The sequence below is a fragment of the Podarcis vaucheri genome (genome assembly GCF_965113315.1).
Source record: "Podarcis vaucheri genome assembly, chromosome: Z".
In the NCBI taxonomy this organism is placed as follows: Eukaryota; Metazoa; Chordata; class Lepidosauria; order Squamata; family Lacertidae; genus Podarcis; species Podarcis vaucheri.
Window position 1 is genome coordinate 43,872,389 of NC_138758.1, and position 26,623 is coordinate 43,899,011.

The 26,623-nt window shown below is 45.9% G+C and overlaps 1 protein-coding gene across 4 annotated transcripts in view; it reads right to left on the minus strand.

The window, feature by feature from the left end:
• Positions 1-26,623, minus strand: part of WHRN (whirlin) — a 121,416-nt gene that overhangs the window by 20,838 nt on the left and 73,955 nt on the right. For 3 of the 4 annotated variants that reach the window (XM_082208859.1, XM_082208857.1, XM_082208856.1), the window contains 5 exons: positions 20,028-20,230; positions 16,533-16,569; positions 9,101-9,313; positions 4,875-5,081; positions 227-259 (listed from right to left, as the gene is read on the minus strand). In XM_082208859.1, the coding sequence (XP_082064985.1) occupies positions 227-259; positions 4,875-5,081; positions 9,101-9,313; positions 16,533-16,569; positions 20,028-20,230 (693 nt within the window). The remainder of the gene's footprint in view (positions 1-226; positions 260-4,874; positions 5,082-9,100; positions 9,314-16,532; positions 16,570-20,027; positions 20,231-26,623) is intronic. The other variant, XM_082208858.1, reaches the window with a different exon arrangement.

Consider the following 26,623-nt stretch of genomic DNA (forward strand, 5'->3'; position numbering starts at 1 on the left):
GTAGAAACTAGACTATTGTACAAAGGTAAAAAGTTTTATTTGTTGCTCCACTTCCTTTTGCCTCTTACTTTGCCCACCTCTGGCATGTGACCCCAGAAGGCAGCCCAGATGGGAATGTAGCCCTCAGGCTGGAAAAAAGCAGGTACTTTGGCTAAGTCCCATCCGACTCAATTCCCCCTGTTAACAGGAACCAAACCCCAGCCAGCACCCATTAGGAGTTGCTTACCTCCATGAGGTCAATAAGCCACAAGAGTCGCTCCTGGTGGGGCCATTTAAAAAAAAAGATAAAATAATGGATAGGAGAAGAGAAATATGTTAGAAGGAGGGTAAAATAAGCAAACAATATATCCTTCAGGTTCAGTGTTCAAACACACCCATGGTACCAGCTGAGCTCTTGAAAAAAGAGGATTGAACAATGGTGTATATCGCCCAGTATCCATTTAAAAACTGCTTTAAGTGCTGCTTTTGCATTTCTGGGTTTTGTTGTTTTTAATTGTGATTTGACATTATTATAATTGTAGTTACGAAACATTTGTCCTCCAGCAGAGAACAGAGTGATGCATGACAAAAGAAAAATAATGCATAAAGAGATGGGGGGGCGGTGGAACAAACCCAAAATTAAAGCATTCAGAAAATTAACAACAATTATAAATACAAACCCTCACTTTACTGTTCAGGGCCTTAGACAAGGATCCTCTCCCAGTCCTACCTGGAGATCCTGAGGATTGAACCTGCGACCTTCTGCATGGAAAGCTGGTGTTCTATTGCTGAGCTACAGCCTTCATGTCAAACTGTTTAAACAGCTGTAGCCCCTAATGTGCACCACAGTGTGTGGAGGGGTTGTACTTGTTGGCCCTTGAGGGGTCCCTTAGGTAAAGGGTAAAGGGGACCCCTGACCATTAGGTCCAGTCGTGACCGACTCTGGGGTTGCAGCGCTCATCTCGCTTTATTGGCCGAGGGAGCCAGCATACAGCTTCTGGGTCATGCGGCCAGCATGACTAAGCCACTTCTGGCGAACCAGAGCAGCGCACGGAAACACCGTTTACCTTCCCACCAGAGTGGTACCTATTTATCTACTTGCACTTTGACGTGTTTTCCAACTGCTAGGTTGGCAGGAGCAGGGACTGAGCAACGGGAGCTCACCCCGTTGAGGGGATTCAAACCACCGACCTTCTGATCGGCAAGCCCTAGGCTCTGTGGTTTGACCCACGGTGCCACCCGCTTAGGAATGAGGGGTCCCTTACAACTGTGCAATTCTGTGATTTGATGCAGAAGGCCCTTCGGTGCATGCCATTGCTGCAAATCCTAGTTTTAAGATCCTTCTTTGCTGATCTTATTATTATTTATTATATTTCTATACTGCCCTTCATCCAAGGATCACAGCATAGTTTACTCTCTTAAGGACAGAGCTGGCTGCTACTGGAGGGTGTTCTCCTGAAGATACTTAGGCTTAGGGCAGTGGTGGTTGGTGCCCATTGGAACAGCAGGTGGCGCCAGAGCTAATGACAGAGACAACTAATTCCAGCTTTGACCTCATCCTGCTCCCTGCTTCTACATAGGGCAACACTGAGGATAAGTAGGAGGGTGCTGACAGTCTCCACCACAGCCTTACATGGATGAAAGTAATAATAATAATAATAATAAATTTTATTTATACCCCGCCCTCCCCAGCCAGAGCCGGGCTCAGGGCGGCTAACACCAATAAAATCACAGTAAAAACATAATGGGGGGGGGGGGAGGAAAAGAAAAGAAAAGAAAACAATTTAAAATACAGGTTAAAATGCAATTTAAAATGCAGCCTCATTTTAAAAGTAGCCGATAAATCAACACCATAAGGGGAGGGAAAGATAAGGGTCAGACTGAGTCCGAACCAAAGGCTAGGCAGAACAGCTCTGTCTTGCAGGCCCTGTGGAAAAATGTCAAGTCCCGCATGGCCCTAGTCTCTTGTGACAGAGCATTCCACCAGATCAGAGCCACAGCCGAAAAAGCCCTGGCCCTAGTTGAGACCAATCTAACCACCTTGTGACCTGGGACCTCCAAAGTGTTGTCATTTGTGGACCTTAAGGTCCTCCGCAGGGCATACCAGGAGAGGCGGTCCCGTAGGTACATGGGTCCTAGGCCACATAGGGCTTTAAAGGTCAAAACCAGCACCTTAAACCCGACCCTGTACTCCACTGGGAGCCAGTGCAGCTGGTAAAGCACTGGATGAATGTGATCTCGCAGCAAGGACCCCGTAAGGAGCCTCGCTGCGGCATTCTGCACCCGTTGGAGTTTCTGGGTCAGCTTCAAGGGCAGCCCCACATAGAGTGAGTTACAATAATCAAGCCTGGAGGTGACCTTCACATGGATCACTGTGGCCAGATCAGGGCGAGAAAGGTAAGGGACCAACTGCTTAATACACCGGAGATGGAAAAGTAAGAAGACAGACAGGCTGGGAATGATTGAGGTTGGTTGGCCAGTGCCCCATTTTCCCTCATGAACCAACCTCCACTGGCTATGAGCCATTTAGGGAATTATGAACACCTTGAACCAGGTCTGGCTGCTTACGGGCAGACAACACAGTGCTTTAAAGAGCAGAGTGTCACTCTCCCATTTTGCTGCACCAGTCAGCAACCCAGCATGGCGTTCCCTTCTGTGCAACTTTGCAGGGATCACATGCCAGTGCTGGGCAGTACCAGAGGCAAAAGTGGGAGGAGAACTGAATGCAAATTTTACCTCTTTTACCAGTAGGCTAGTTTCTATACCCACACATGCAGTCAAGCAGGAAGAATAATCAGAGGACAGATTACACGCAGGCAAAAACACTCAAGGAGGGTAACAGAACAAGGCTGATGAGCTGCATGACCTCAGCTAGAAAAGCCTCAAGGGCCACAGGTGACCCCCTGGGCCTAAGATGCCGCACTCCTATTCTAAATAATCAGAGTGAGGGAAGAACAAAGGAAAGGATATCATTAGTATTGTAAAGCTGTAAGCTGCTTAGAAGCCATGTTGGCATATCAACTGTATAATAACAACAACAACAACAAGAAGAAGAAATTAATTAATAATATTTCTAGAATTAGCCCTCAAAAAGCACAGCAGTATGGTTTCCTATTCCATCTCCAGGCAACACTCCCAGCCTCCTCCAGCCTCCACCCCCTGGGCAATGCCTGCCTTTGAACTACCGGAATCATCAGCTCCATTTATTAAAAGAGGTTTTCAATTTCCCAAGGCTGCTAATGCGTTTATGATGAAAAGGTGTTTTATGGCCAGCAAATTAATTTTGTGGCGGTGAGGCTGCATGCTTAGAGGTGATTATGCTAACTTAATTAGACGTTGTGTATGTGACGAGGTCTCTGAGATGTTACATAACAATGACACTGAGGCGCGGGGAAGGTTGGCAGGAGGGGAGAGGTGAAGAGGTCAGCTGAACAGGCATAAGGCTATGTTTCCCCACATAGCCCTACAGAAAGCGACAAAGCCTATGATTGGGTGTAGTTTTAACAGGCAGAAGTCAGGGAGAAAAGACTCTAAGGGCCTAAGGATGCAAGAAGAGCCTTGCCAAAGGCACATCAAGTCCAGCATCTCCTTCTCACAGAGGCCATCTAGATTTCCCAAAGGGAAGCCTGCAGGCAGGTCCTGAGCCCAACAGCATTCTCCACACTTGAGATTGCCCACAAGTGGTATTCAGAAGCAGAGAAGAAGAAGAAGAGTTTGGATTTGATATCCCGCCTTTCACTCCCCTTCAGGAGTCTCAAAGCGGCTCACATTCTCCTTTCCCTTCCTCCCCCACAACAAACACTCTGTGAGGTGAGTGGGGCTGAGAGACTTCACAGAAGTGTGACTGGCCCAAGGTCACCCAGCAGCTGCATGTGGAGGAGCGGAGACGCGAACCCGGTTACCCAGATTACGTGACTACCGCTCTTAACCACTACACCACACTGGCTCACAAGAGTGCCTCTGACGGTGGAGACAGAACACACTCTTAATGACAAGCAGCCTAGATAGCCTTCCATGAATTTGTCTAACCCCCCTTTAAAGCCATCCAAGTTGGTGGCTGCCAATGCATCACGTTTGGCTATGTGATCATGTCATAAAGTCAAATCAGATGGCGACGATACCTAGCTGTGCCTTTAAATGCAGGGTTGTTTTATCCTGTATGGGAGGGGAGCTTGTGATTTGGGTGGTGCCCCACATATCTGATTTTTGTTAGTTGGAGCTTGCATCTTCCCCCTGGAAATTGTGTGCACAGGGTATACAATCTGGAACTGAAGCAAAAGATTAAAACTTCCAGTGCTCCCCCTCTCACTAAGATCCCAGTCTAGATTTGGCATCTTGTGCTGGCAATTTGCGTTTTAATAAACAGCAGCCTGAAGACGTAAGAAGCCATCTTATACAGAGAGGTCTGTAGTTTCTGGTTCCAAAGGCAAAGGCACTTTGAAAGGAGATCAATGTTTCTCAGGTTCAGGACCATGAACAGTGCTCCCGTAACTGACATCAACCATCCAAGTTGTCTCAGCAAAGTCCTGGAGCAACTGGCTAAGTTTTATAGTAGGGCTTTGTTAGTCATTGACTGGAGACCCCACTGCCTGAGTTCGCCTATGGGTCCACCTAACTCAGCCCTATTTACACTGACTGGAAGAAGCTCTTCAGGGTTTCAGACTGGGAGCATTCCCAACCCTATCTGGATGTGCCAGGAAATGTACCTGGGACTTTCTACTTGCAAAACAGATGCTCTACCACTGAGTTACAGGCCATCTCCAAAGACACATTTACATATATGTAATGTTTAGTTTGAGTTTCAGCTATATCTTGTTAACTAAAAGGGGATGGGACATGAAAATGTCCAACCATGGCACATATCAGACCACTGAAGGAGAGGAGAGCGCACTTACCCGAGCTGAACTGACTGTGGTAGAAGTGAAATGACTCCCAGTGGAAGACACTGTGTCACTGCAGGACATCAAGGAGTAGGAGTCCGTTCCTGTCCCCGAGGGCTGCCGGGCCTTCATGAATTCGATCTCCCTCTTCAGGACCAGATTGTCGAAGCGGTCAAGATCCTGAGGAGATATAACTCCCCTGACCTCTGACAAGAGTGAGAACTGCAAAGAAAGAAGAGAGCATGATCACATGGCTGGCTATAATATGGGTGGGCAACCTCAGGCCCAGGAGCCAAAAGTGGCTCTTCAGTTCTCTCTTTCAGGCCCTCGGTACTCTCAGCAGGCCATACCTCTTACTGCTCAAATGTCGTATGGTATTGAGATATGGGGAATCAATCATAATAACCTGAAAGACCTGGAAGTGTGCCAGAATAAGTTCCTAAGGTATCTGCTGAAGCTTCCTAAGGTACCTCCAGATACCCCAGATACCTTCCTTAGCACAGAGACAGGTGTCGTGTTTGTAAAAGCTAGGGCAGAGATGGCTGCTTTTTTGTACTATAAAAGAGTCCTGGATATGCCAGAGGACCACTTGCCTAGACCCTGCCTGGAGGAACAATGGAAGAAGGGTGTTTGGGCCAAGTTAGTACAAGACGTGCTAACCTCAAAAAAACCTGACAACAGATATTTTTGTAGTCCCTGGAGTTAAATGATTGCTCAGGGACTGGATTCATAAACAGAATAACAAGCAAGATTTATCTCTACCCCATCTCAAAATTCTCCCATTGGTACTATTTGCTGAAATCTAACCACACCAGAGATCAATACTTGCAGTCACTTACTGCAGAACTGCCTTCCTGAGAACTGCATTTACAGCTCTCCGTTTTCAGACAACGCCTTAGATGGAAGATATAAAAATGTTTAAGACTTTGTACTAAAATGCATTTAAGACTTTGTAATTGTGGGGTAGGTGAAGTAGAAGATCTCCCCCATTATATACTCCATTGTTAGCTCTATCAAAACCCCAGAAATAGATTTTTGGAACAGATGCTGGCACCACTACAGGGACAGAACCCTGAAGTGAAAATATGTTGGCTATTATCTGACTGTGATCTGTTTGTCACATACAAAACAGCCCTATTTGCTAAAGCTGCTAAAAGTATTCATGCTAGCTATATAAACACAATGCTGTAGACTGTGCAGGCAATTCATTAACGTGACTGACTGTAAATCCATATCTTTGGATTTCTTTTAACAGGTTTTAATTGACTTGCTGGATCTGTAATTGAATTTATAATGGTCTTTAGTGAAGCACAATAAATAATTGATTGATTTGCTATAACATGGGTGGGCAACCTCAGGCCCAGGAGCCAAAAGTGGCTCTTCAGTCCTCTCTATCTGGCCCTCAGTACTCTCACCATGCCATATCTCTCACTGACTCTGCCTCACATCCTCCTCAAGAACTATGCCTGTTTGGAATGTGTCCCTGAATTCTGTTAATGCCTCTCGCTTGCCAGGGTTGAGAGAGGAGTGCATGTGTATAGATCCTTCTGACTTTTCTGTGGTTGAAAGGTAGCCCACTGGTCAAAAATATGAATCACATCCATTGCTCCATTGACTTAGTCCTTTGGCCACGTCCATCAATGGAACATGGAATCTGAAAGATTTCCCATCAGTGAATTCACTCCTCAGGCTGGAAAATGTTCCCCATACCTGGGCTAGATAACTTCTTCAATTAGAGAATACAAGTATGTAAAGGTCAGATAACTACTCTACTGGCTGTTCACTCCAAGCAACTTGTTGACCCAAGGTTGGGAGGGATGGGTGCATCTGTTTGATTGTTATTTTTCCAATCTTAATTTCAGTGTTCTACATTTCCGTGTGTGTGTGTGTGTGTGTGTGTGTGTGTGTGTGTGTATACCTCATGAAAATTCATCAATATTTTAGGGCTATTTTTTTCCTAATATACACATTTTTGCAAGCAATTTCCCCTAAAATACTGAACATTTGTATGTTATTTTCTGCTACATCTGCATTTTGATGTATTTTTGTAAACATTACTTGGCTGGAAAACTGCCTTGCCAGATTTGGAGAAGTGTGAATTTCAAAGGACTGCTATGTTTTCAGTTTGCAAAACATTTCAGAAAGAGCAAATTAGGTATGCTTGTCTTTAAATGCAAGCTGGACTGAAATTCTCTCCTCTACCACCCGTCCCTAAGCAGAGCACTAAATCAAAACTTGCTTAGGCTTAACCCATTTGTTTAGAGTTGTCCAATTTAATTCTGGCAGTGCTCCTCTGTCCTTTAAATGCTGATTGAACAGACAAACAAAAGAAAACACAACACAAGTGAAGACCTTTAGCAGGCTAAAGGTTTTCTGGGCTTAGAGATAAGGTAACAGGTAGAAAGTACTCAACACAGAGCAGAAAGTGCTGTTGCTCAGAAAAAGTTTCATCTTCATCTGGAAGCCTTCATAACCCTTCTGGTTCAGGGAGAACCAGTGGGTAGCCAGGATTGGTAGGGTCACTCATGTAGCTACTGCCTAGGGCAGTGATGGCCAAACTTGGCCCTCCAGCTGTTTTGGGACTTCAACTCCCATCATCCCTAGCTAACAGGACCAGTGGTTAGGGATGATGGGAACTGTAGTCCCTAAACAGCTGGAGGGCCAAGTTTGGCCATCGCTGGTCTAGGACCTAGGCTATGGATAGGCAAACTAAGGCCCAGGGGCTGGATCCAGCCCAATCGCCTTCTCAAACCAGCTGGCGGACGGTTACTTGTGGGGCATAGGAATTCGTTCATCCCCCCCCTCAAAATATAGTCCAGCCCCCCACAAGGTCTGAGGGACAGTGGACCGGCCCCCTGCTGAAAAAGTTTGCTGACCCCTGACCTAGGCACAGTGGCGTAGCGTGGGGGGTGCAGGGGGGGCCGGCCGCACCGGGCGCAACATCTGGGGGTTAGGGTTAGGGGGCGCAAATCCACAAGTTAGGGGGCGCAAATCCACGGGTTAGGGGGCGCATATTACTTGCCTTGCCCCGGGTGCTGACAACCCACGCTACGCCACTGCCTAGGCCAGTGTTTCCCAAACGTTTTTGGGCAACGGCACACCTGTTTACCGGAAAAAAATCTCGCGGCACACCACCATTAAAGCCCCGCCCCGTGACGTCAGCGCGCAGCGTCACGCCGGGAGGGACGCACAAAAGTGATCGTTTTTTCTCTTCCCCTTGCCGGGGTGGGAGGAGGCAGCAGAGCGAGGGACTGAGGGACGGCGGCAGCTGAGGCGGCGGCGGCTGTTGTGGTGGTGGCGGCGATAGCGGGCGGAGGAGGAGCCGTCGCCGGGAGTTGCTGCTGCTGCTGTTGCTGCTGCTGCCCGGACATGCCGGCCTCCTCCTCCTCCGCTGTCTCGCGCTCCTCCCTTTTGCGCGCGCTGCCCTGCCGCTCGGCACCACCACCGCGGAGCCGCCCCCGGCTCGACGCGGATCCTCGCCGCCGCCGCCTCTCGCCGCCCGACTCGCCCGCCTCCCTCCCACGGCACACCAGCCGGTGTCTCACGGCACACTAGTGTGCCGCGGAACACCGGTTGGGAAACACTGGCCTAGGCAATGCTCTGGACTGCAATTCCACTAACTCACCACATGGGGCAGCAACAAACTATCATTGGCCGTCTCCATTTCTGCCTGTCTGGCAGCAACAGATTACACAGGAGCACCTTATCAGATATAAAGAAATTGGCAATGCTATTTCCATTGAATAATTTATCCAGAGATGTGCCCTAGGTCCATCTACACAGTTGGTTTTCTGCATGCACAGCAGGAACCCCCTCACTCCTTTCTCGTGCTCTGTCTTAATTGTGTGGGCATAGGAGGGTAGATCCCATGTTAGACTGAATACATGGGGGGAGGGTAGTTGTAACCCCATAGCCCACCACTACGTTCATTTCACACAATGAACCTATGTCTATGCCAACTGTCTGAGAATGAACTGTATAAGCACAATCAGGGACCCCGACTATTCACAAGGATTCCTGATTGCATGGATGGAATCTGTGAGCGCATGTGAGCTGAGGATGCAAGCAGAAGCAAATTTTGTTGGAACCAATGGATGCAAGCAAACCCTGTTTCCCCTTGCTCAATGCAGTGTGTAAACACTCATAGCAGAAAGTCAAGAAAAAGCTGGAAACCCCTACCAGATCCCTGATTAGCTCATTATTCCACTCCCACCCTCGCGACTGGACCTCTCCCATCTAACCTTGGCGTGAGTGTTGAGCAGTTCAAATAGAGCCATGACAAGGGCATCGACTGGAATGTTGTTCTCCTTGTACTCATCCAGGTAATAGCCCATGGTGGATCGCTCAGGTTCATTCAGGAGATGACGTGCTTGCTCCTCCAGCATCACACGGCTTTGGTTCACCAAGCTGCTCAGGGTTACCTGGGATCCTGCCAGACCTCTGTAAAAAGATGGCTGGGAGTGGGAGGAGGAGAAAGAGCATTAAGGGAAATGAACTTTTCAGGGCCACCATCACCTGAATGCAGAAATCTTAGTCCATTGGTTATTTGACCAATGCCACTTATAAATTTGTACATGAAGAAAACAACATAATTGAAGAATAACATCACCCTTTCTTTGGGTTGAGGCCAACTTAGTTTTACTCAGAGAAGATTCATTGAAATTAAGGAGCCTATGCAATCCATGCCCATTATTTCCAGTGGATCTAGTCTGAGTAGGATTAACATAAGCATAAGGTTTCAGGTGAGCCATGTCTGTGCTCCAGATTGAAGATAAAATCCATTCTTTGCATAAGAGAAAGAAGACTGTTGTTTCTAATACGGCATTGTCTTTTTGGGGGGTGGAGTTTGCTGGGAAACATAGAGTTGAATGTAGCTTTCCTCCACCCAGTTCCTTGCTTTCATGTCCCTCACCCTCTGCTTCATTTGGAGCGTCCATGCGTCATAATATGATATTGCTCAAAAGGCATTGCTGGAGGGGTGGGGGACAATGACAACCCTCATCCATTAAAATGGGACTTGTTTCCCAATTAAAGCCTTATTCATGCATTTTTTTGTATGCATGTGTACTGGACCAATGGGAACACATGAGCTAATCCTGCCCCAGAAATGCTGACTTGTGTGCTGGGCCTCGTGTGTTGGGTGCCATTTTTTAAACAAAAAACAAATGTGGGACTTCTGGTCGGTTAGGTGGCTGGGATAGGTGGCTGCCTTGTGTGGCATACTGCATGCCAGTATGACATGTCAACTCAATGCCTTCCTGGTGTTGTTAGACTCCAACTGCCATCAGTGCCAACCAGCATGGCCAAAGGTCAGGGATTATGGGAGTTCATTAAGAATATAACAAGACCCTGCTGGATGAGATCCTCCTTCCCTGGAGGTTTTTAAGCTGAGGTTGGATGGTCATCTGTCATGGATGCTTTAGTTGAGCTTCCTGCATTGCAGGGGGTTGGATAGGGGTTGGACAGGGTTTTTTTACAACATTGAGTTGGGAGTTGTCCCTCCCAACTCAATGATTCTATGATTCTTCATAAAAACCAATTAAGCAGCAGTTAAGAGGGAGTTCACCATACCTAGTCTCTTGGATCCTAGTGTAACACTCAAAGTATGACACCAACACTGGCTTTGTAGTTCAGCTTATCTGGAGACACCAAGTTGGCTGTCCCTGAAGTAGTCTGTGCATTCTCTCCTGCCCTTTAATGCATTTGATACCCAGGATGATTTGATATCAGTGGATGCACTCTGCCACTAAGCTACTACCCCGCCCCTCCCATACAAGTCTCTTTACCGTCTCATACTACGTCCGAACTCCAAAAATAGAAGGTTCATTATTCTGCCTTGCATTCAAGTGTTTGGGAGAGTCTCTTCACATTAAAATTAGAACCTTTGCATAATTTTATTTTTGCATTATGCCTTGATTTTTAGGCTGTTCTTTAAATATAAAAATGGGCAAAGAACCTTCATCAGCTGCAGACAGAGGAATGGAATCAGTGGAAAATGTAGGAGAGTGGCTAGAAGACATTGAGCTAGGAGCTGTAATTGTAAAGCGTTCCTCCATTAAAATCAAGCCAGTTGCTCTCAAAAGGTTTCAGAGTAGGTGGCCTGCTGGTGGGGAATCTTTTGGCCCTTGGAATAATCAGCAGTTGTTAACACTTGAGTCTGATTGAGGGGAAAGTCCCTTTCTTGTTCCTAGCCAGGATTCCATAAGACCCCTGATGATGGCAGCCCGATTCATTTTAAGCAGGAATAGGGAATGCTTTTCCATTTAGGGAGCCACATTCCCTTCTGGGCAACCTTTTGGGGGCCATGTGTGGTGTCTAGAGAATGTTTGAGAATTCTGACGAAAACCAAAATGGAAGCAGCAGGAACTGCTGCAGTTTGCATGTTCCTCTGTGGTTAGGAACAGAAATTGTTCAAGTGATCAAGTGATGAATCAGTATTCATCCACCTCAGTATTAAGCCTGCAAATATGTAATGAATGATGTTTTCAACATTGTTTCAATGTTTGAAATGGGTATATATGTAACATAAATAGCTACATAATTCTGTAACTTACATAGCTTCAGTTACTTAGTGGATACTGAGATGATTAACATACTGTCTCTGGGGAAAACCATAGAGCAGCAGAATGGAAACAGCGTTGATTGTGGTGAATACAGATCAGATTTGAAATTGCAGGCTTCTTACATCCCTAGGAATGGAGAGTGTTTTTCCTCTGGAGGTGGGGCTAATCCCCATTTAGCCAGCCTTCTAGTGGCCATGTGCCAGTGGTGGGCAGAGCCTAGGCAAAAGTGGGCAGAGCGAAGGATGCAAATTTTTCCTTTGTACAATAGACTACTTTTTACACACACCCTCATGTCCCTATCTGTCCTCCTACCAGGCAAGCAAAAGGCACAATTTGAGTTCAATTAAACAATGGGTAGGCAAACTAAGGCCTGGGGGCCAGATCCGGCCCAATCGCCTTCTATATCCAGCCTGCGGACAGTTCGGGAATCAGCATGTTTTTACGTGAGTAGAATGTGCCCTTTTATTTAAAATGCATCTCTGGGATTTTTGTCGGGCATAGGAATTCGTTCATATTTTTCTTCCAAAGTATAGTCTGGCCGCCACAAGGTCTGAGAGACAGTGGACCGGCCCCCTGCTGAAAAGGTTTGCTGACCCCTGAATTAAACATTCCAGTCACATAGAAGAAAAGTGTGTTCTCCACTGCTGCCCAAGAAGGCAAAACTAGATCTCATAGCCTTAGGCTGAAAGAGAGAAGACTGTGGCTGACTATGAAGAGAAACTTCTTGGTGGAGTGAGCAGTTTGGCTAGAGACCCAGTTTCCTTAGAGGGGTGGTTGTCCCTTGCTGGAGGCTGGAGAGTCATTTGTTCAGGATACACTGGACAGAGGGATAGATTTGGATGCCTACAAGCACCCCTGAAATTCTATTAATCCTGCCATTGTTCCAACCCCTTGAAGTTTGTAATCCCTGGTAGAGCACCTCAAAACCTGGAGGCTCCATTTGGTATCATATATTTTATAGAAGATTTCCCTGTGTTCTAATCCTTTCTCAAAGCCATCTTCCCCTGTTGCTCCCTAGCAATTATTCCTTGGTACTCTCTGAAATAATGAGGGGAAGGGTTGTAGTTCAGCAGCAGGGTGCTTGCCCTGCATGCGCAAGGCAGCAGTTTCAAGCCCTGGCATCACCAGTTAAGGCTGGGAAGGTCAACTGTCCAGAATCCTGGAAGCCCCTGCCAGTCAGTGTAGACAAGAAGGATCAATGGTCTGATTCAGTAGAAGACAGCTTCTTTTGTTCCTAAGAGGAATATTTATGAAAGGAGACACAGACTTTGCATCTATTTCACTACTGAATAATTTCCCTTGGGAAAGATACTCGGAACATGTGAGGAATAATTCATGAAAGTATAATTGCACCTAATGGATTTGCTTCTGGCATTCTCCCACCCCACCCCCATTGGTGTGGTTCCTTCTCTTTTGTTGCTTGAGTACAAAGTAGCAACTGCTGCTGAGGTTGAAAAGATTAGATAGGCACCGTTGTGAGTTTGGTGTATGTGTCAGGCTGTATGCCAGAGTCCCTTCAGTTTCCTGGATGCAGCAAGGATTTAAATTGCTGGAGAGCCAGATAAGTTTCTTGGTAATGGTCCTCTAAGAATGGACCCTTAAGGTAACAAAGGAAGTGGCTCTGTGCTAGACTGCAAATGGGTGGAGCTCCCTCCTTCATCTCACTGGTAGTTAGGAAGACAAAGGTCAGAGCTGAGGTGCGTAAGCTAGAAATTAGAAAAAAGTTGCAGGATGGGAAGCCAGGGAGTCAGAGCCATGCCTGATTTCTGCTGGAATCCAAATATGTGGTTATGGGAGTAGCAAGACCTTCTTTGGGTGTTAATGCTGTAAGCATCACAAGCTCAGATTGTATATATGTGTAAATAAACCATATATCATAAAGATGCCACAGTCTGCTGTCCCTCATTCTGAGGAAACCAAACCCTGGGTAAGCACTTGGAACCCTGGAATCTCACAGTGCTTAGAGATTGGGGTAGCACACAACAGTGCTGTTGCTTTAAGGGAGGTCAGAATCTAGTGACCAAAATTGGAAAGATCAATGGAGGATCAGAGAACAGTACAAAGTACTAATAGCGAACTCCTCATCAGTTATTGGATCCATGCACAAGAAAGGCATCAGTCAGTTTACGGAGGACCCTAAAGGGCAAGCCCCCCCATAAAAAAGCTTAGTGTGGCCCAAACATGATATGTGGACATGAAATATAACCTGACTGTTGTGAAGAAGGGAAGTGGAAAATTGAGAGAATTTTCCTAATCCTCCTTTTTAAGTCATTGAAGTTTGTGGCCATCTTGTGGGAGAGAGTTCCAAAGTTTAATTATGTGCTGCATGAAGAAGTACTTTCTTTTAACTGTCCTGATTATTTATTATATACCACTAGAGCTATGCCAAGCTTTCCCCCTGAATATCTGAATTACTTCTCAAAAAGGCACAACATGTTGCAATCAGTCTCTTGGAAAGTCGTGTCCAGATCACCTTTAGCAGGGTTAGGCCTGAAATGGATGAAGTGGGGAATTTCAATTTCTGCATGTCATTTTTCCAACTTTATATTCAGTTCCCTACATTGCTTCAGCATGTTGTAATTATATATTAAAAAAAAAACTCGTGAAAACTTCTTTAACATTTTAAAAATTCTTTAACAAATTTCTCATCATGAACACATTGTTGCATGCCAGTTTGACTAAACACATTTTGTGAGTAATTTCCTCTAATATATGTGTATGTTATTTTCAAAAATACCATGTATTTTAAGGCATATTTCCCCATAACACGTGGCTTTTTGTATACATTGGTTGAAGAACCGCATCATAAAACCTGGAGAAGTACAAATTACAAAAGATACTTGTATTATCTCTTCACATATTAATCTGTGAAGTGTAAATTAGGTAGTTTCTCATTCAGCTGCAAGAAAAATCTAATTTCGTTCCCCTCCCTATAACTCCGAAGTAAGACCTATTGAGTTGAATGGGCCTTACTCCCACATGAGCAAGTTGAACATTACAGCCAAATTCTTCAGAGCGATTCCAAACATGACAAGTGTTTTCATGAACAGATATTTTCTCCTAACACATGGCGGCACGCAAACTGTTTGCAATAACTTCCGCCCTGGAGGCAGCAACAGAGTCCGCTCTGGCAAGCTGCGGTGACAGTCAACACACTTAAGAGAGACCCTTGTAAATCTTTTTATCAGCAAAAGCCACCTGCAGAACTTAGCAGCTCATTTCCATTTTTAAGAAATGAGGAATGCCCTGCTGCAACTGACACCACTGGCGCAATTGGAATCTCACACAATTGTTTGGGGCATGATGCAGCTCCAGGGAATTGGACCGGCCCCTGATGACGCAGGTTCGAAAGCTCTGCAGAAGGACAATGATAAGCACTGATTTACTTTTTGCTGCCTACAGCAATGACAGAAGAAAGCCCAAGGACCAGGCTTCTTTTGTGATAAGTGCACAGGCACACATCTCAGTTCCCAGAAGGCCAGTTTACACAGCCAGTAGAACCATGTGGTAAATCACTTCCTGGAATGCTCTATTTTGAGTTACAGATGGAGACTGCATATTGGAATTCTTCCCCGTGGAGATGCCACCCTCTCTGTAAATAGAAAGCAGAGCATTTGGAAGAAGAGACAACAGTGGAGGTTGATCCATTAGAGGGAGCACTGCACTGCCTTACAAATCAGCCTGCCCCCAGCTGGACTCCAGATGATAGCTTTCTTACCTACAGTCATTCTAAGGGTGTCCATATGAAAGTCACAACCTAAAGCAGGGGTGGGCAACCTCAGGCCCAGGGGCCAAATGTGTCCTTCTAGGTCTCACTATCTGCCCCTGGAGACTCTCCACACATTCCCTTCAGGTAATCTGTGGGGCTGCTATCAGCGTGTTCACTCTGGATGGGAGACCACCAGGTCCCTTCTGTTCTTTCTGTATATGGGTCTGGACTTGGACCAGGACAGTCCTTCAGACAATCAAATAGAGGATTGTCCTCTGCAAAGGTGGTGACAGGGCACCCTGCATGGAAGTCTGGGTTAGGAGCTGGGTGTGATCTGGCACCACCGGGCAGAAGCTGTTGACTCAGTTGTCATGTTTTTGTGTTCATGATGGTTTGTGTGTGTTTAAAGCAGCCATGTGTGTGCAATTCATGGTGTTCATGTGAACAGTCCCCATCGTTTATACAAAATGGAGGCATGGATGCACTTGATTGCTGCCTCTCATGCTTGAGAGTAACTAATAACTAATTCTCAATCTGCAAGGTCCTGCAAAAAAAACAACAGCCATGACTTCAGTTAGACTGAAGTCCCAAGTCTATAAAATGTCGGCAATAAACCAATACTGCAGATGGGATTCTGCCCTGTCCAATGCTCCTGGCCATTCTCTCCCTCCCTCTGCACTACATGCTTTTGCCTGTTTCTTATTTCTAACTCTCCTTCCTGGCTCCCATCTCAAAAGAAAAAGGGAAGATTAAATCTGTGAGAATGATGCCACACATCTCCTTTTGCAAATAGGAACTTTAAAAAGGGGTTTTTTATGCAGGACCTTAACAGAGGTTGAAAAGGTTAAGTTCCTCCTTCATGTCTGTTGTGACCCTGATGGTTATTAGCTTCCCCCTACCATCTGATTTGATTTTATCTCTTTCACAGGGGTTGGGAATTAGGTTGGCCAGTTTCACCCATGGGCACACACACCTTTCACTCACTTGACACCATGCAACATCAGATGTGTGACAGGTGAAGCCTGTCCAGGACAACCATGGCTACCAAGGAATAATTACTGCTCCTCATCATTCCTTGGCAATGAGGCTTGTATTCAATGTTGTTTACATTTAGCAAGTCCTGCTTTCAACAGGAATTTTTGGAGCCTCAACCTCAATTGAAGCCTGGTCTGCAAAGGAAGAATCATCAAATGATACCATGGGGTTGTCAGGTTGGTGGCCCTGCTCACCTGCCAAAAGTGACCCATGGACGGTGTACAAGTCCAGTTACCCATCCCTACGCTAGTGGGAACAGATTTTGCTTTGGGCAGCTTGCATGAGTTGCTTCAAACTTCTGCAAAGTCCAAACAACACTTCAAAAGCAATCCTTTGACCTGCTTTCTGAGCCTGGATGTCTCTTACCTTTGCTATCCCCTCTGCTGTGTGATCTCCAGAGACCCTAGAGTAAAAACAGTCATCATTAGCACCAACTAATGGGAGTACCAACTGGGAGTACAAAATCTAGGTAAAAAGAGATCTTGGCTACTAAGCCTCAAAAAAAGAAATTGAAAGTGAAAAGAACGGTGAGTCTTTGTTTGGTTATTATTTCCCTTTTAGCTGTGGCAAAATTTGTGCCACAAATTAGGGTGGCAGTTCATTTTTACTCATTCTACACATAGCAGGTCCACTGAAATTAATAACTGTAAGTCAGTCAGGCCCATTATTTTTGACCTTCTGAGTGTCCCTATTTTGCAGGAAAAGTCCCGGATGTACAGAAGCCACCCTGGAATGTTCCACTTTTCTTTAGGATATCTATTTCCTTCAGATAAGTGTTAAAGGACATGGAATTATGCGACCCCCGAGTCAAGGAGATATGCAACTATACAACCTTTAGAAACCGCCTGAAGGCAGTCCTGTATAGGGGAGTTTTTTAATGTTTAATGTTTTATTATGTTTATATATATGTTGGAAGTCTCCCAGAGTGGCTGGGGGAACGCAGATGGACAGGAGATTAATGATGATGATGATGATGATGATGGAATAGGACATCCTTATTTTTTTATTTTCATTGGAGAAATGTTGGAGGGCATGTAGGCCAATTTTGAGTACGGCCACATCGGCACCCTAACTTTAAAACAGTATGATACAACAGTCATGACTTTCCCTAAAGAATTCTGGGACCTGTATTTTAAGGGTGCTAAGAGCTGTTAGAAGACTCTCTGTTCACCTCTCAAAGCTTTAATTCACAAAATTCTCTGGAAAGAGGGATAGACTGTTAAACCTTAGCAGTTCCCAGGATATTTGGGGGAAGCCATGACATTTTAAAGTAGTGTGTTGGCATCTATCTGTCTTGAGACACAATGAATTGTGCCTTTGGAAGTGGAGTCAAACAGCTGGAGAACCACCACACCTGCTGTGGCTGCAGAGACCAGAAACTCATAACTGCTGCCTCCTGTGTTGTTTTTGCTGTGTTAGCAGCACTGAAGTGACCTCACAGAGGCACATGTCTGGGCAGTGTGCCTGGAGGTCCTGGGCTGCCCAGAGGACAAGACCACCTTCTCAGTCTCGCTGATAATGGTCCAAAAGAAAGCAGAGCAATACATTTTGCACCAGCTGGGCCGCAGTAGTTGCCAGAAGGAGGCGTACAAGGTGCCATCCAACCATCAATGTTGCTTTAAATATATATAGTGCAGATGAGGCCTAAGACTAGCATTAGATACAATGCTATGGGACAACACCATTCATTTATCCAAAACAATTTTCCTCTCTTGCTGTGTGATCCCAGCCAATTAGGGATCATATGATGAATGAGATGCTGTTCTGATGCTGTGTAGCTAACAGCATTTCATGACATTACTGAGGCAAACAAAGCAGCATTGCCCACATGGTTTGTGAAAGTGGATGTATCCCCACATTGCTGAAGCAATGAGTTAATAGTATATTTCTTCATGCACTACAAGGAGTAATGAAACCTCCCTCAAAATGTGGCAAGTCAGGGAGTGTATCTCAGTTACTTCAACACACAAATAGGGCAAAAACATTTGTCCCTATTCAGATAGCTCTGGAAAGCTTTTCTGAAAAGCTGTGTGTGATTTCCCCCACTCCTTTGATCCAGCTGAAATGAAATTCTGCACAAATTTGGCAATGTTCCCAGAATCTGGATTTTAAACATTTGTAGTATAGTGGTACCTTGGGTTAAGAACTTAATTCATTCTGGAGGTCCATTCTTAACCTGAAACTGTTCTTAACCTGAAGCACCACTTTAGCTAATGGGGCCTCCCGCTGCCGCTGCACCGCCGCCACACGACTTCTGTTCTCATCCTGAAGCAAAGTTCTTAACCCAAGGTACTATTTCTGGATTAGCGGACTCTGTAACCTGAAGCGTCTGTAACCCGAGGTACCACTGTACAGTTTAAGAACAGCCCTGTTTACGAACTATTTGGTTTATGAACTCCACAAAACTGGAAGTAGTGTCCCGGTTTGCGAACTTTACCTCAGTCTAAGAATGGAGGCCAATTGTGGAAGGGCACAGGCAGAGGGAGGCCTCATTAGGGAAAGTGCGCCTCAGTTTAAGAACGGACTTCCAGAACAGATTAAGTTAGTAAACTGAGGTACCAATGTATTTGCATTTGGAGGTCATCACTGAAGGCTTGATCTTTCTAAAACAACTACCACAACATGCACATGAACCTAGAAACTTACATCCTAACACCTGAGCATCAAGATTTGAGAGAACAGGGCCTTTTGCCCCATTAAAGAGCCTGCCACAGGGCCACCCACCTACAATTAGGCAGAACGTTCCTGTGATGGGTTTTGAGATCTTCAGGGGAGGCCCTTCCAGGGCACTCCCCCCCCCCAGCTAGAACTCACAGGAACTCAGTTTTGGCACCTCTCAGATGGGCACCATTGCCATTATAAGAGAACAAGGGAATCATTTGTGGTGAGTTCCACCACCTCTTTATCTAAAAAAATAGCACTGGGTCCTTCTCTCAGTCTTGTCACCTCTCAAGCACACTTGGTGTGCTGCCCTCAGAAGAAGACTGTCTAAAGAACATAATTAGAGCCCCTCTGGATCAGGCCAAAGGGCATCATAGCTCAGCATCAAGTTCTCCCAGTGACCAACCTACAGTATAGGACAGGGCCAACTGAAGACATTTTGGTTCCTGAGACAAACCACAAAATGGTGCTACCACCTCAATGGAAGAAGGGGTGAGTAAAGTCCTACATCATGAACAAGGAGGAAATAAAGATCTACATCAGGATCTGCTTCCCCTGTGGACCCTGCCACATGTGGCGGTTGCCTCATGGGTGGGATGGCCCTGCTATGAGAATCCCAAAAGCAGGAACTGAGTGCAACAGCACTTTTCCCAGTTGTGATTGCCATAGGCATACTTCTTCCATCAGCAGAGGTAGAACATAAGAAGAGTCTGGCTGCTGGATAAGTCAAATGGCCTACGTAGCCCAGCACCCAGTTCTTACAGAGGCCAACCAGGTGCCCCAATGGGAAGCCTACTAGCAGGACAAGAGCACTTCCTTCATCTGTGATGGAATACAGAGGAATGTGACTTCTGATGGTGGATATAGAACATAGTCGTAGTGGCTAGTAGACTTGGATAGCTTATCCTCCATGAAGCTGTTGAATACTATACAGTTATTTATTTATTTGATATCATTCACGAACTGCTTCACATAAAATATCTCAGTTAATAGTTTGGAATAAGTTTAAAGTGCCATTTCAATCAGCTTCTTTATTTGTAATTGGGGTTGGGTGGAGTGGGTGGGCAGCTTGTTCCTTGCCTCAGGCATCAAAATGTCTTCAGCCATCTCTCTCTGCCAAGACCTTTATGAATGTGGAAATTAAGAGACAGTCTTAGCAACCACAGAAGAATGGGAAAGCCTTGGTAAAAAGATACAAACCCTGCCAAGTTGACTGCCGTCTCACCAATTTGGGAACTGGTGATCCACTTGGTCTCGTCTACGGTGGTCCGAGCATGAGGCAGTCTTCCAATGTCTTTGACAGTCATTATGAGGTGCCGTGAAGACTTGAGCAGCTTTACTGCCTCATCATGGGGGATGCTGAGGAAGCTGTGGCCATTCACCTCCAGAATCTGGTCCCCAACCTTTGAAGAGTGTAGAAAAAAAGAGATGATGAGTGCATAAAATGGGATTGCATCCAACGAATGGCAACCAGTGCAGGTATCTGAGCAAAGGTGTTATAAGCTTATAGGGTCTCACCCCTGTTAGCAATTCTGCACTAACTGCAGCTTCTGGATCAAGTACAATGAAAACACCATATACAGCATGGTGCAGTAATCCAATCCTGTGGTAATTTAATCATGCTGATGCCTTTGTTATAGTAGCATTGCTGTGTGCCATGCCAGAGAGCTTCTCAAACCCACAAAAAATGTGGCAGACTGCCCATCACCCTTGGGGTGGGAGATCGCCCACACCTCCAGGGCACTAATCAGGCCTGCAAAGCAGTTTAGCAGTGAGCAGTTGGGTTGTAGGAAGCAGTTCTAAGGCTGCTGCTAAGACTATAGATGGGAGCTGACTTGGGTGATGTTAAAAGGTGTGCATGGGAAGTAATGATAATTTAAGTAATGCATATACTTCTTAATGCCGAAATAGGCTTCTAAGTAGTTCACAAAGCATAAAAACCAGCTATACAAACATGAAAATATAAATATAATCATTAAAATTTGCAACACCCCCCTCCATTAAACAGTTCTTAACACAGCAGTTGACAAGAAATTTGGGTAGAGACATGAAAGGAATTTCTGTGTAAACAGGTGCATTTTCAAATGCTAGCAAAATGTCAATATAGATGAGGCTTCTTATATTTCAGCAGGGATTCAGAACACCTGTGCTACCAATGAATGAATCTGGCTCTGTATTACATCACACTGATAATCACCAGGTTGTAGCTAAAGACTAACTGGGTGTATGATCTCAATGCTGTCAATGGGCAAACAACGGTGAGGATTCACAAAGGAATGGCCTGTCAAGGATGCCTGCATGTTATTTATCTATCTTGCGGGGTGCTGGAAACAAACTGGGGTAGGACTCTTGCCTTCATGTCCTGTTTATAAACTTCCTGGAAACATCTGGCTGAACACTGTCAGAAACAGGATGATAAAATGATGAGTTAGACTTGATGGACCCTGCTTCCAATCCAATAAGGCTCTTCTTGCATTGTTATGAAATTAAGATACGTTTGTAAATGGGCCAAGGTGTGTTGGAATAAGCAATGGTTTTTAATTAATACTCACCTTACTAAGAAGAAAAAGTCACGAAAGGGTTGTGAGTTTCAAATTCTCTATCACTGGTAATGATGGCTGTTAAAGAATACAATGCAAGCTTCCAGCCATGTCTGTCTTCCAGAGAAACTACAACTAATCCAGAATGCGACAGCTAGACTGGTGACTGGGAGTGGCAGCTGAGACCACATAACAATGGTCTTGAAAGATCTACACTGGCTCCCAGTACATTTCCAAGCACAATTCAAAGTGTTGGTGCTGACCTTTAAAGCCCTAAACGGCCTCGGTCCAGTATACCTGAAGGAGTGTCTCTACCCCCATCGTTCAGCCCGGACACTGAGATCCAATGCCGAGGGCCTTCTGGCGGTTCCCTCACTGTGAGAAGTGAGATTACAGGGAACCAGGCAGAGGGCCTTCTTGGTAATGGCGCCTGCCCTGTGGAATGCCCTCCCATCAGATGTCAAAGAGAAGAACAACTACTTTTAGAAGACATCTAAAGGCAGCCCTGTTTAGGGAAGGTTTTAATGTTTAACAGACTACTGTATTTTAATACTTTGTTGGAAGCTGCCCAGAGTGGCTGGGGAAACCTAGCCAGATGGGAGGGGTATAAATAATAAATGATGATGATGATGGTGATGATGATGATGATGATGAGTGAAAAATCTACCCTGCAAACAATGTATTCTAATGCAGATGTTCCCTGCCACTCGTCTGGAGCGTGACAAAATTACTTTGAAAACCAGCTCTGTAGCCAGTTAGGAAAAAAAAAAGAAATTGGAAAGAGAGCCAATGTGGAAGGTCTCCAGGTGGGAGAGACTCCTGCCTGAAATCCTGGAGTGACACTGCCAGTTGGTGTAGACAATACTGAGCTAGATAGACCAATGGTCTGAGTCAGTATTATTGGTCAGGCATCTGCTTTGCATGCAGAAGGTTCCAGGTCCAATCCCCATTTCTAGATAAGGCTGGGGGAAACTTCTGCCTAAAACTCTGCCAGCCAGTGTAGACAGTAATGAGCTAGATGGACCAATGGTTTTCACTCAGTATAAGGCCATTTCCTGCGTTCTTAAATCTGTTGGAGGCTTTCAGTAGCTCTCTTTGAAACCTCCTTCACTGCCTCCTTATGTCTTGCAATCTGCGCCTCAAGCGAAAACAAGTTCTCTTTGCCAGGATTGATAGTCCTCCTGCCTGGCTTGGACTACCAGCCTCAACATTCCTCTGTAGCTCTTCCCAAATTAAAATGGCTTAATGCTTCCATTGCCAAGGCTGTGGTGCTTCTGCAGCAGTCGGAGAGATGCCACTTGGAGGCTATGAGGCCTTCTGTGGTCCAAGCTGCCTCTCCTGGCCACAGAGATGGTTAGTGCTTATTTATTTATTTTGCCTGCAAGGAGAAGAGCTTCGGACTGTGATATCCACTTGGAGGGTAGTCCTGAGAAGCTTAATCTCCTGGTAGTCAGCGATGGCTGCTGTTCATGGGGACCAGAAGGTGGAAAGCATGGAGATCCACAGTAGGTGGAACCAGAGTCAGTGACAGGCAGATCCAGAACCAATGAGAGATGGAGTCAGTTAATTCTAACTTTGTCCCCATCCTTCTCCCTCCTGAGTTCTACAAAGGGCAACAGTGAGACTTGGGGCTTGTCCAAGCTTTGTTCTGTCTGGTTTTCCACATGTCTCATGCTTTCTAGGCATGGTTCCAAGAGATTTTGCCTTTGCCCTGCCACTTACACCAGGAAAACACTCACTTTACTGCTGTCACAGAAAACCTGATAGCTGTTTGTCCTGTGGGTTTTCCTGGGTGAAAGCAGTGGGGCAAGCAGAAGTGGATGAGCCATAAGGAGAAGGAGGAAGCTGATAAGCAGGGACATCCACTAAGTGAGAAAGCAGGTAGTGTGTCTTAGCTGAGACCAGGCTGAAGCTCATGAGGCTGTGTCTTATTTGCCCTAGTGGACCAACCCCCACTAATCATTGTATTTTGTTATCACCAGGCAGAAGGGCTTGTGGTGCTTGTAAGAAGGCAGGCAGGTGGGGAGAAGTTGAAGGCACATTCAGACTTGGGGAATATTGCATTAGTTTTCACTACTGCAATGCTAGTATATCTATCCCATTTCCTAACACTCGCTCGACCAACTACATTGTTCTTGTGGCACCCCTGTGGGGCTCAAGAGCCCTGTTATGTCACTCCTTGCCTGCAGAGCTGGCAGCCTCTCACCCTTTTTTGGAACACCCTCCCTTGTGGAGTGCTCCCTCAGCCTCCTCTCCTCTCCCCTCTCCTTGGGAGTCCTTCAGACAGCTGCTCTGAGCTGCCCCTCCTGCCCCAAAGAGAGGTGCCTTCTTACACTGCCCCACAGGAGCCTGGGAAGCACTGCCTGGCCAGTCCCAGAGGCACCATTCACCTGCAGGGCTCGTAGCTGCAACAAACAACTGTTCAAGCCTTTTGGAAGCAGAGACATCAGAGGACATCAGGGGAGGGAAGGGAAAAAAAGTGTATCAGAGGCCAGAGTTTCCCATGGCACCCCTGACTATTATTCAAGGCACCCCAGGGTGCCACGGCACACTGGTTGAAAACCACTGCATTATGGAACTGTGGCTTTATGATCAATAAACTGGCTTATCACACTAAATTTCATTCACACCAGTTGACACAGCACGACACAGGAACTAACATCACTGGGCAGCATCACTACTCCCCCATCCTTTCCACAAATCCCTGCTTCTGTTCTCCCATGATCTTGCTATGAAAACTACAGGGACGAACTGTAAACAGGCATTGGTGTGCAGTGAGTGAACTAGGGGACTAGGCTAGTCCCCTAAATGTTCCCTTGGCACCTCCTTCTCAAAGCCCAGGAAGCTTCTACCCGACTTAGGGAAGGAGGTGCGGTGCTCATGCGTACAACATCTGGACATTGCAACATCACATTCACATCACTCCTCCAATTGACCTTGCAAGCTGGCGCCTCTGGCCCTTACTAATCTACAAAAAAATTCACTGTACACCACTGACGCTTCCAGTATATTCTGCTAGATTTCCAGAAGTGGCTTTGACATAATGTGAAAGCTCAAATATAATTCTCTGGTGGTCCTTTGGAGAATTCTTCTCGCTCCCTCTCAAATGGAAACAAGGTTTTCAGACTGCAGTGAGTTCACACAGCCAAATCAGAGAGGCAGGTTGGGCTTTGATTAGACTCCAGTGGAAGTCCAGAACAGCACAGTCACTGTCTCAATAAAGCTGCTGGCACAATTTGTGGCTCTCCAGCGGCTTGCAGTAACAGCCCACTGCTTTCTCCCGCCTCCAGCCTACATTCGGGGGCCTTGTGCATTGCTATTGCCTCTCGATGCAATTTGACCTCCAACTCAAACTGCACATTAAGTGGATTTCTCTGATTGTTCCACTTTTTTTTCTTTTTTTTTTTAACCATAGAAACCTTGAACAGGCTGAGTTTGAGGAAAAATTAGGGTGAGTGAGTGGGAGGGAGGAAGCCTGCTTAACTCTTTCACCACCTTTTGCAGCTCATGGTCTGCTTTTTTCACTACCGTGGCCTGATTTTTTCACTACCACCTGCCTCTGGTTGGTGAAACAGAAATTTGGAGAGGGTGCTTTTGAGCTGCAAGATGGCAAGGGGGGAGAGTTTAAACCACCCTTCTCATCATCCAGTCTCTAATTTTGCTCTGATAACAATGTGTTCCAGGTTGATTTGGGAAAACCAAAATAGAAAAGAATCACAGCACTCCACTTAACCTGTAGTTTAAACCTGTGAGTTGTGTCTACAGACAGAACTTTTGAATGAGAGCTACCTGTGACTCCTGTCTATGACGGCCAACCAACATCTTAAGTTACTTAAAATGCAGTGACTCAACTCATAGATGCCATTGACCCATACTTCTATCCAGACTATACTAGGGCAGCCACTGTAGTTGGGAGCTGAGCTTTGCTCCTATCACGAACTGGCTGGACACAGAGGAATGGTGGGAGACACCAGCTGGGGAGCCCCCAAGGGAAGAAGGCTTAGAGCCCGAGGATTGGTGGTGGAATGAGGACGAGTGGTTAGCTGAAGAGGTGATGGGGTTTAGTAAGCAGGGAGAATCTGTGACAGAGAGAAGTCCCAAACTGGAAGCAGAGGCAGGAGCTGGAGAGGAAGGAGGCCAAAAGACAGAGATAAGTCAGGCTGGTGAAGAAGCCAGAGGGTCTCCCCCTCCTGGTGTGACAAACTTCCCTCCCCACTGGTCTCTGAGGACCATGAGATGTATGAAGCAGAAGGAGAAAAGAGAGGCACACCGGCATAGTCTCAGATTGCTTAGGAATGATCCGGGGGAGGAGGAGACTTAGTCTAGGAAGGCAGGGAGTTTCAGTCTCCACAACTGCTTCACAGGGGCAAGACCTACCAAGAAGAGTTGCTATGCTTATTACACCTTGCACTCCTGAGCAGACCTTGTTTCTTCTAATGAAGAGTAAACTTCACTTACTCAGTGCGATTTAGTGCTGGCTTGCTCCTGACACCTCCTACTCAAAAGTGGCAGTGCTCTGGAACTTCTGAGGAGCTCTTACAAGCTCCTGGGGGACCCTGACAGTGCCCAGCTTGGCTGAGTGCTGATGCCAGGTCTGCTGGCCACCACAGTATATTGTGGAAGGGAGTTCTCAAAGTTCATTCTCTATCACATTCAGCTCTTCTTCTTTGCATCTCTTGAATCTCCTTGTTTCATCACTGAATGCTCCAAACTTTTAACATTATTATGAAAAAGGAAAGGGGGGCACGGCCCAAAGAATCTATCTCCATTTTCTTTGTGTCATGTTTTATTTATTCCCTTGTGATACATACAGAGAGGAAAAACGAAGATGCAAATGTTCTTTGAGAGGCCTGGCTCTTGGCAGAGTAACATACTGGACAAGAAAGAGGAGGGATTGGATTTAATTCTCATTATTCATTCAGATCACAATGCTTGGCTTCATTTTTTTTTATTTCTTGGTTCTGAATTTAGAGGAATGGAAGATGGAGCAGACACATGGGCATAGCCAGGGGGGCAGCTGCCCTCCTAGATCAAGTAAAACAATAGAAATACGCATTGGTTCTGCCCCCCTAACAAAAAGTTCTGTCCCCTAACAAAATCCTGGCTACGGCCATGAGCAGACAGCAGGCAAATTTCTGCAAGGGCTCCCAGGCATAACGACTCTGGCTTCCCTCTTAACATCACAACAGCTCCTAAATGCCCTTTGATAATCTTCCCGCTTCTCTATCGAAGGCAGCACATTGAGCTAAAAGACCT